This window comes from Gymnoscopelus braueri (genome assembly GCF_963280865.1).
Source record: "Gymnoscopelus braueri genome assembly, chromosome: 12".
In the NCBI taxonomy this organism is placed as follows: domain Eukaryota; kingdom Metazoa; phylum Chordata; class Actinopteri; order Myctophiformes; family Myctophidae; genus Gymnoscopelus; species Gymnoscopelus braueri.
This window is the reverse complement of record NC_137614.1, coordinates 30,594,325-30,604,324: the sequence shown is the minus strand read 5'-3', so window position 1 is coordinate 30,604,324 and position 10,000 is coordinate 30,594,325. Positions and strand designations below refer to the sequence as shown.

Below are 10,000 nucleotides of genomic sequence, written 5' to 3'. Positions count from 1 at the left end.
GGAGAAATAGAGAGAAAGGGGGGAGAGAGAGAGAAATAGAGAGAAAGGGAGAGAGCGAGAGAGAGAGAGAGAGGGGGGGTGCATTTAAAATGCAAATGCAGCATTTTTTAATAAGGGAAATTAATAATAAGTATAATTGGAGTAATAAAGGGCAATTGCCGGGGGAAGTTAATGAGAATTGAAATGAGCCGTCCTGAGGGGTCATGGCAACCTGATTCAAAAGAGAGAGCGACAGAGAGAGAGACAAAGAAAGTGACAGAGAGAGAGAGAGAGAGAGAGAAAGAGAGAGCTGGGGAACGAGGGAATAGTGGCGATGATGACGACACCCGGCGAGGAGAGCAGAGCAGGGGAAATTACAGCGGCCCTCTGCCGATCCTTATCACTCCCAGTAACAGGATATAGGCCAGGCTTGATGTATGACACACAATAATATGTTCTCCCCAGCTTGATACCACCTGCATTCATGCATTTCTTTTTTTATGTCTGTGTGTGCGCATTGGGGGATGGGGATCATGTATCTACCATGTGCATGGCCTTGCATGTTTATGTGTACTGTATATCTAGATGTGTTCATTTACCTTGTGTGTGTGTTATATTCTTTGTGTTGTTTTTTTCTTTATCTTAACCCTTTAAGACCTGAGGCCATTCTTAAAAATGTTTTCTAAATCCAAACAGATTTTTGAAAAAAATCCTCAAAATATTTTTTCCACGATTTTTCAAAAATAGCAGATCTACAAGCTCATATCGCGGCACTCGGTGCCGCGATATGAGCTTGTATATCTGCTATTTTTGAATAGCCAAAGACATCTAAAGTGACACAGATGCGTTCCAGGTATCAATGGGTTAATTGCCTTTTTCTTTATTGCCTTCAGTTGTCATTGCTTCTGCAAAAGGGACTAAAAAAACAAATAAAATGCACCCCATGTCTTTAAAGCATAATCTCTAACCTCCACCCATCCCATCCAGCTGCCCCACCCCTGGATGCAATGGCTCTGGCCATATCAGTGGGAGATACTCACGACACAGAAGGTAGGGCAGATTCAACCCCCCTGTCCCTCTGTCTGTCCTTCTCTGTCTGTCCTCCAGCCATCCCTGTTGTCCTCTAATTTAACTCTGCACTCTCCCAGAATTACAAATTGATAAATGAACACAGGACTTTACTGTCTGCCATATTTCACATCATGTTTTTTTTTCTTCTTTTTTTCTTCCTTTACCAAATATATCATACTTCATTTATTTGATCCTTTTTGAAGTAATTTTCCACCACGAGTGTCATTTGAAAATATTGTAGCTTCAAATGTTGGTAATTATTCATGGATTCTCTTGAAGTGGAGGGTTTACATGTATGTGGCCCTTTATGGATCGCGAACGATTCATGCTGGCACTGAGGAGCCAAGGACCAGTGACTTTTCTTGCTTACTATTGCTTTTTGTGTAGTGTTGTGGAATCTCTCGAGGAAAAGGGCACTTTGAGCAAAGATGACAGACAGGTCTGCAGATATTAACTATGTATTAGCACAGATAATCTACATTTTACTTACTGTTCTAGGTCAAATATGGCAAGCGAAGCTAGCAAGCGAGCGCCCTTCCATGTAGTTCCTGGCTGCTTATATATTATAAAAAGATATATCTTTCTTTCCCTATCAAGGCAGACAGAATCAAATCTATTCTTAATCAACCAATCACAAGGCGTTTCAATCATATGAGCATCCTGCATTCTGCATCTATGTTGATGTCCTGGTAGGCCCTGTCTCCTTCTTTATTTAAATCAGAGACCTTTAGTGACCTGTACAAACAAGTGTCCAGTTACTGGTCAGTTTGACCCATCCAGTTATCATGTCATCATGTTTCATCATTCTTAATATAGCAGTTCAAGCTGTTCTGACCAGTAAAACATAAGTGTTTGAGTATTTACTCACTTACATTCACACCATGTATAATATGAATCGTGCGTATCACCGCACAGTAGTAATTCCCTAACAGTAGCTACTTTCAACCTGCCGTTCCTATTTTGGCCATGTCATTAAAGGCGAACATTTTGAAACATTTTCATTTATTATTATTATAATGTATTTTTTAAATAGGACTCAAGTGGGTAGGTAGTGGGTATTGCCAAAAATAAATTATATATTTTAATCAACTTTTGTGCTAGACTCGAGGCTACCGCCGGACAGCGGCGCTACACGCCTACCTTCTCCCCGGTAACAGCTGTGTAACTCCCTTCTCCCTCAAACCCCACTTTCTTTGCTCCCTCCCTCTCTCTAGTTCTCCTTCTCCTTTCCCCGTTCACGCCCCTTCCCTCCTCCCCCCCCCTGCCCCCCGAGACTCCGGCGAGACCCACAGGCAGCTCATTGGCTCGTGACTCCTTATTTGGGCAGGAGATATTAGCTATCTGTTTACACGTGTATTCCTTCAGCGTGGCAATTTCAGATGCACTTTGTTTATAGACACTCCAACCCCGTCTTCGTCGACCCCCTGCCTCTCCCAGGTGAGGGTGAGTGGGGTGGGGCGGGGCGGGGTGGAGGGCTTATTGGATTTCACCCTCCGCTGCCTCGCTCCCTCGCTGTCTCTCGATGCGCTGTTCATTAAACGTTCCACTCAATTGGGCGGGATGGGTTGTGATGTGTGAGCGAGGAAGCAGACGAGCAAGCACGGCGCCCCCCTCAGGGTGTTTGTGTATACACACGCGCAGCATGTGCGCGCACACACACACATACAGTACACACACACATACAGAGCGTCAACGCTCCATCCCTTACCAAACAGTCCCTGACCCCCACCCCTCCTCTTGTCATGTCGCTGTACATAAATCACTCACACAGAGGTGCTGCCTGATTATTTGATGGGACGTGTCATCGGAAATATGCCAGTTGTTGTTGTTCATTGTGCCAATAACTTTTTTCGTCTTTTTCCTCTCTCCTTTCTACTCCACCCCCCCACCACCACCACCACACCAACACCTCCAATCCCATCCTGTCTCTCCATCGCTCTTGTCTCTCCCTCCGTCAGCGTGCTGGGCTGTCCAATAGCCAGGAAGCGGCGCCTGGAGGAGGCAGAGCAGGAACAGGAACAGGAAACGGAAGAGCCTGCCGCCAAGAGGAAGTCCAACCCCCTGAAGCTGGCCCTGGACGAGGGCTTCAGTGCCGAGAGCGATGCCAGCAGCGAGGCCGAGGCAGAAGCAGAGAAGGAGGTGGAGAAATGCGCAGAGGCAGAGGAGCGGGTGGCCAAAGAGGAGGAGGAGGAAGAGGAGCAGGCAGCCGTAGAGAAGGAGGAAAAGGAAGAGAGCGGGGAAAAGGCGGAGTCGATGGAGGACGGACAGACACAGGGACATGAAGAGCAGACATCAGGACAAGAGGAGAAGAAGAATGAAGAGGAAGAGGAGAGGGAGACGGGGGAAGACGCATATCATGAAGAGAGCAGCACCCACCCAGGTGATGATGAGGAAGGTAGGTACTAAAACCTACCAAAACTTACCTTTGTTTTAACCAATTAAACCCTATATTATTCGTGGTATGATGAATAACGGAAATAGCTTCAAGCTCACACATACCTTTTTGAAATGCTTTGCATTCTTTTGAAATTGTTTATTTAAAAAACTTTTTTTTTAAATGTTCGCCTATAATGTCATGCCGAAAATGGGGATGCGAGGTTGAAAGTATTTTAACCAATTTACTGTTATTTCATTTATTACTTGTAAATCTTAGTTATTTCAAGTACTTATTACTTTGAGAAGGCAGACAAATTGCTAATGAGCATATTGCTAATAATGTCCAGGAGCTGTGTGACAATGATGCTAGTGCTAGAACTGACAGTAGGCTTCTAGCTAACCGTTTGACTCCCTCTCGGCTCTGTGCTGCTGCTTTGACCTCCCTAACACTTTGCTTTGCTTCCTGATACAGAGGAGTGCATGATAGTCGAGGCCGAGCACCTTTCTTCGCTCCCTGCAGCTGAGGAGGCTGATTCTTCATCTCGGAGGGCAGAGGAGGTGGCCGACTCTCTCCTCCACCTGGGTAGAGTTCCACACGCCGCTGTGGAGTTGACCTCAGCCTCTCAACAGCCTGTTGTCACAGAGGCCGAGGAGGGCGTGGCTCCGGCTCCTGCAGAACAGGGAGACGAGGAGCAGGAGGATATGAACGAGGGACAAGAAGAAGCAGAACAACAGGAGGAGGAGGAGGAGGACGAAGAAGAGAGGATTCAGAAGCAGGCAGCTGAAGACATAGAGGAAGATGAAGAAGAGGAGCTGGACGAGGAAGAGGACGAGCATGAAGACAGGAGCACAGTTGTGAGACAAACGGACCTAAGACTCCAGTATGTCAGCAGAGATGTCCAACGTAGACAGATCTCGGGGGAAGAGCAGGAAGAAGAGGAACAGGGGGAGAGGGGGGAGGCTGAGAGGCAGAGACAGCACCTCCCTGAAGAAGAGGAAGAGGAAGAAGAGGAGGAGGAGGATGTGCAGGGGGAGAGGGCGGAGAGGGGGGAGAGGGGAGAGGCTGAGCGGCAGAGACAGCACCTCCCAGAAGAAGAAGAAGAGGAAGAAGAAGAGGAGGAGGAGCAGGATGTGGAGGAGTACGACGGAGAGGACATTGAGGAGGTGAGACACGTTCTGCCCTCTTCTGATGTGCCAAGTGCCATCAGCACCATCACCAGCACTGCAGCAGCTCAGGGAACACACATCAAAAACTACAACGACAACTACAACTCCCACCCGCTCGAGAACTACCACTCCCACAGGGCCAGCCCGCTTGAGAACTACAACTCTCACAGGGCCAGCCCACATGAGAACTACAACTCCCACAGGGCCAGCCCGCTCGAGAACTACAACTCCCACAGGGCGAGCCCACTAGAGAACTACAACTCCCACAGGGCCAGCCCACTCGAGAACTACAACTCCCATAGGGCCAGCCCACTCGAAAACTACAATGCCCACAAAGCCAGCCAGCTTCAAAGGTACAAGGCCAGCCCTCCTCTTAGTTATGGCTCCCACCGGGCCAGTCCACTGGAGGACTACCTCCCCAACCCGCGGGGGGAGAATTACAAGATCCACATGGCCCCCTCCTCGGCCTCACCTGATGTCATTGAGGTGCGCTCTGACCGGTCTGAGCCTGAGGAGAAGGACTTCGACGATGCGGACGGGGATGATGAACGCGACGATGAGGACAGCCTGTCCCAACGCTCGGCAGTGACGGATGAGTCGGAGATGTTTGACATGACCCGGGGCAACCTGGGCCTGCTGGAGCAGGCCATCGCCTTGAAGGCGGAGCAGGTGAAGCCCGCTGGACCCCATGAGCTGCTGCGCACTCCGGACCACCATCACCACCAGCGCTATTTCACCATGGAGGACAGGCCCAAGCACCTGGACGCCATGCGCAAGAGCTACTTCGGCAAAGGTAGGAAAGGTCAACAGCAAGGGACCAAAATCTGACTCATGATATACTAGATATTATACACATCACTGCAGATCATTTTCCAAAGTATACCATGGTATACCAAAATATAACCCCCCCATCCATCCCCTAAACCCCACCCCCAGCATCTGGCGCCCGGGGTAACTGCCTTGGTTGGTTGTCTAGGTCTAAATTGGGGAGGACATGTGCGTGCAAAGTTTAAAGTCTGCCCCATATATGGGCGTGACCATATTTGGGCATATAGCGTTCGGATCGTGGTTCTGGACAACTGGATCTCCACATATGCCTATACGGGCTTATCAGTTGGATCGGCGGTCATACAGAACACTAATGCTTTGCACAATACATGGACACAGTATGTATGTCTTATTATTATACAGCATACATCAAAAGAGTTCTGGGAATTCAATGTAATTTAGCATCAAAGCAGACAATAAATGCCCCTTTAAAAGGCATATATATATTGTAGATTATGTGGGAGTACAGTGAGTAATAGACAGTCTGAGTGCATGGCATAAATAAACACACTGTGTCTAATAAACTGTTGTGAGTTGCATGGCCCCATCTCAAACCTCCCCCTATCCAGTCAATTGATGGCTGGAGTGGTTTCATCTGAATAGGATTCCACGAAGGGGAAGTACTTGAAGACAGAGATAGAGGGAGAAATAAAAACACTAGAGAGAAAATCTGAGTTAGAAAGAGCGAAGACAAAGAGAGATATGACAACGCAAATGCCAGGAACAGAGAGAGTATGGCTGAGAAGTAAAGAAAAGCGGGACAAAAGACAGAAGAGATAGAAAGAGAGCATCGGCGTAATCAGCAGTGAAGTGTTTGTTTACGCACTGCCGCTGCACATGTTTGTGCCTTGTGTTACGCGCTGGCAAGGTGCCCACATGTCATACCACTCACACTACGGCAGCAGTGGGATTACATGCCTCGTGGTGGCTGCCCTCTCGCTGCCCTCGACTCCCTCCCTGTGGCGGCGCTCATGCTCAGCCCTTGGCGCTAATTAGGAGATACATGTCTCGTTAACATTCAATTTGAGGGCCAATAGAGCATCGCGGCACCTTCCTTAAGCCTGATTTATACTTTGCTGTGTGCCGGTGTCGCCAACTGAAAATAGCTCAGAGCTTGTAGATTTGCCATTTTTGGCACGCGACAAAGTATAAATCAAGCATTACCTCTCCCGTCCCTGGTGTGGTCTATAGTACCGCAATCACATAGCAGCGGTCTAGTTCGAGAAGATCCTTGCATGCTGAAGGGGAAAAGTGTCTCGAGGGGATTAAAAGCGAATAAACAAACAGAGATGAATAGGTTTGCTCAGTAGAACTTTGCGGAATAGGAACTTTGTGAAAAATAGTTTTTCTTGCAATTATGCTGATGTTTTCATGCCTTAAGAAATTCGAGGACTATGAATCACGTTCATGGTGATGCATCGAGCATCTTACAGAGATGCATAAAAGATGAGGGATGGAGACACGTGGTTTCACTTTTGCTACGGTTGTGTGAAAGATGTCTAGATTTCATGCTCAGCGGAGCAGACCGTCTGACAGCGTTAACCGCTCGCTTATGTCCCCCTCTATTTACACCTCTCTCCTCCCTCCTCTCCTCTCTTATCTCTCCATTCTGTACTGTACCTCCTTGATGTACATCTTCTGTCCCTCTCTCTCCTCTCTCCCGTCCTCCACCATTGGCCTTCCATCTTCCAATTTGGTAACTCTTAATAATCCTTTTCTTCTCTACTTCTCCTTCTCTCCTCCTCCTATCTTTCTTCCCTCCCTCTCTCTCTCTCTCTCTCTCTCTCTCTCTCTCCCCTACCTTAGAGAGCAGCCGGCCAGAGAAGAGGGAGATCAAGTGCCCCACCCCGGGCTGTGACGGGACTGGTCATGTGACTGGTCTTTACCCACACCACCGCAGCCTGTCCGGCTGTCCGCACAAAGACAGGATCCCCCCGGAGAGTGAGTCCTTGTCCTCCCCACTGATGTCTCTCCTTAAGCCAATGAGTGTTTGTTTTCAGCGAGGAGCAAACATTACAAATGAGGCCAGTATAAAAGTGTGAATTGCACTCTGAAAGGCTAAAGGGTCCATAATTTAGACTTTTAGTCAGTGTTCAATTCACACAGCAGAATTTAAATTCCACTCTACTCCCCTCTTTTCACGCCTCTTCTCAGCCCCAGATTGCTAGGACGCTCGGGTGGCTCCGGGGTAAAGTACCTGCCCGCCACGGCTGAGTCTATGGGCTTTAATCCACCGCAGTGCAACTGGTTTGGCGGAATGTTTATACAAGCACAATTGCCCATGTTCGGGGGAGGGAAGCCGGTCAAGGGAGGGTGATCTGTCGTGTACATTGTTCCTCAATAAATATTTTTGTATGTGAACACAGTGTGCGGGACCACTTCTTTTTTTATGTTGGCTGTTCTCTCCTACGCACATGTCCTTGTAAGTAGGAGTACAAAATGATTAGTTTTCTCCAAACAGCTGCCTTATGCACAGTAAAATCTTGTGTGTTCATTTAACTATGAGAGTGTGCAAATGGACCCTTAACTCGTATGAAACTCAGAGAGTGTACAAATGGAACCAAATGGACTCCTTACGGATCCTTTCGGTTCAGTTTATTTACTCTGAGAGTTCAATAAACACTCGGGATTTTACATTGTAGATTGCGGGGCCACCGTCGTTGCTTAGAAGGCTATGTGCCCCATAAGCACTTTAGCTCTCCCAGCTTAGCCCTGACTCTTCACGCGTATCCATTCGCACATAAAGTACGTCACACAGAGCCAGTTCTATACGGCAGCCTTGACCGCAGTGTCTGTTGAATTAGGTCTGATACGCTTCTATTCAACCATCCTGACAGGGTGGTATTTACATTTAAATGAAACATTCTGTTTAAATACAGGGGATCCTCTTTTACCGCAACCTATTGATTTTGTAATGTGTGTGTGTGTGTGTGTGTGTGTGTGTGTGTGTGTGTGTGTGTGTGTGTGTGTGTGTGTGTGTGTGTGTGTGTGTGTGTGTGTGTGTGTTTCCAGTTCTGGCCATGCATGAGAATGTGCTGAAGTGCCCAACTCCTGGCTGCACTGGACAGGGACATGTGAATAGCAACCGCAACACACATCGCAGGTAGGTGTGTGTGTGTGTGTGTGTGTGTGTGTGTGTCTGTGTGTGCCAAATGTGCGTGCATGTGATGATATGACTGCGTGTGTGTGTGTGTGTGTGTGTGTGTGTGTGTGTGTGTGTGTGTGTGTGTGTGTGTGTGTGTGTGTGTGTGTGTGTGTGTGTGTGTGTGTGTGTGCGTGCGCGTGCGACCGTGCGTGCATGCGTGCGTGCTTGCGTCACTAGGTGAAGCAGTAAACATATATATACTGTATTTGTATGCAGGACAGCAAATGTGTCTGTCCACATCAGCTTGATGTAGATCTACAAACTCAGCACAAACTCATATGTGGTTGGTATTCAGCTCTCTCCTCTCCCCCTTATCCTGCCCCTTTATCCTCCCCCATATCGTCCCGCTTTGTCCTCCACCGTATCACCCCCTGTATGTTCCCCTCGTATCACCCCCGTATCCTCCCTGCATCACCCCCCTGTATCCTCCCCATGTGTCCTTCCCCTGTATCCTCCAGTCTTTCAGGATGCCCCATCGCGGCTGCTGAGAAGCTGTCCAAGGGCCACGACAAGCAGCACCTCCCTCAGCCAATCGGCGAGCACCTCAAAGGAAGTCCCAACGATAGAGTTCTGAGGTGAGGTCAGAGATCGGGTCACCAGAGGTCCGAGGCTTTTTACACTAGGGTTCAATCCCAGCTTTATTTTCAGGGCATTTCTGCTCTATTATATGTACCATTCAAAGCACACGGCAGTTTTAGAGTGAATGCCCGTTCAGAGGGCGCTGCAGTTCAGAACGGGGCGATTTCTTTGCTCCTGGTGTTGCTGCTTGCAGCGTATGACGGAGGGCGTACCCGTTGGGAGCGTTTTGCCGCTGGGAGCGTGGCCATCGGGAGTTTGCTTTGCCCCCAGAGCGTTCTTGAGAACCGCTGATCCGATGGACTTCACTGTCGACATTGCAATCCCATGGGTCTTCAGCAATACACCTGCCCAGTGTGAAGTAGATCGGATCGCCGTTTCTTGAGATATGTGAAGGGAAGACAGACACACAGACCCATAGACAGATACATAGATGGATACAGTGGCACGTGTCAGGAACACAGCAAGTACCAGAGTGTTTATTTTACTCTTACTCTCTCAGAGTAAATGAATTAACACTCAGAATTTTGCTGTGAACAATGAGAGAAATAGAAGGTACATGCAGCTCAGTTTTTATGAGCCTCGTCCATATGATATTTGACATGTTGTTAGAATCCACATAGTATATGTCCCCTTTTCATACATAATACACAAGATATTCAGTGTTAATTTAACTCTCAGTGTTACAAATGGGTAAATTAACAGAGGATCCCAGAAATGAAAAAATAAAGATCTGACTGATACATCTTGATCAACTAAGAATGTCATGTGACAGGGAAACATGGTGACCTTTTCACCTACATACTGTACCTATGTACTATGTTATAATTGAGTCATCTAATTCAACACGCACGCACG

The 10,000-nt window shown here is 47.9% G+C and overlaps 1 protein-coding gene across 1 annotated transcript in view; it reads left to right on the top strand.

The window, feature by feature from the left end:
* myt1b (myelin transcription factor 1b) overlaps positions 1-10,000 on the top strand; it is a gene marked incomplete at its 3' end in the record, with an annotated part of 156,628 nt that overhangs the window by 126,071 nt on the left and 20,557 nt on the right. Inside the window, exons 6-11 of the mRNA XM_080443895.1 lie at positions 967-1,029; positions 3,009-3,430; positions 3,899-5,386; positions 7,228-7,362; positions 8,434-8,524; positions 9,025-9,141. Of these exons, the coding sequence (XP_080300021.1) occupies positions 967-1,029; positions 3,009-3,430; positions 3,899-5,386; positions 7,228-7,362; positions 8,434-8,524; positions 9,025-9,141 (2,316 nt within the window). The remainder of the gene's footprint in view (positions 1-966; positions 1,030-3,008; positions 3,431-3,898; positions 5,387-7,227; positions 7,363-8,433; positions 8,525-9,024; positions 9,142-10,000) is intronic.